Raw genomic sequence first — 278 nt, forward strand, 5'->3', positions numbered from 1 at the left:
CAATCAATATATATACACAGACCCTTACAGACTTTTATAAAAAGGAAAGTTAATCTCATGTTCAACTGGCACTCACCTGTACAACTCTACCTAGTGTTATTGCTTTATTCCATGTTGGAATATTTTCGAAGTTGAAGAGCATCTCATTAAACAAGGTCTTTGGGTCTACCTCCACCGTGCCCTAAAGGGAGACAAAAACCATTTGGGATCAACTTACTCAAGTCATTTGGACAGTAGAATCTTGAACTCTTTCTAAAGCATATACAACAATTTATAAT

General features: G+C 35.6%; 1 protein-coding gene across 1 annotated transcript in view; it reads right to left on the bottom strand.

Moving 5' to 3' along the window:
- The window catches only part of LOC119592525 (steroidogenic acute regulatory protein-like), a gene marked incomplete in the record, with an annotated part of 15,796 nt that overhangs the window by 5,297 nt on the left and 10,221 nt on the right, over positions 1-278 (bottom strand). The window contains 1 exon segment of the mRNA XM_037941382.1: positions 77-181. Within this exon segment, the coding sequence (XP_037797310.1) occupies positions 77-181 (105 nt within the window).

Source organism: Penaeus monodon, chromosome 30 (assembly GCF_015228065.2).
Source record: "Penaeus monodon isolate SGIC_2016 chromosome 30, NSTDA_Pmon_1, whole genome shotgun sequence".
NCBI classification, from domain to species: domain Eukaryota; kingdom Metazoa; phylum Arthropoda; class Malacostraca; order Decapoda; family Penaeidae; genus Penaeus; species Penaeus monodon.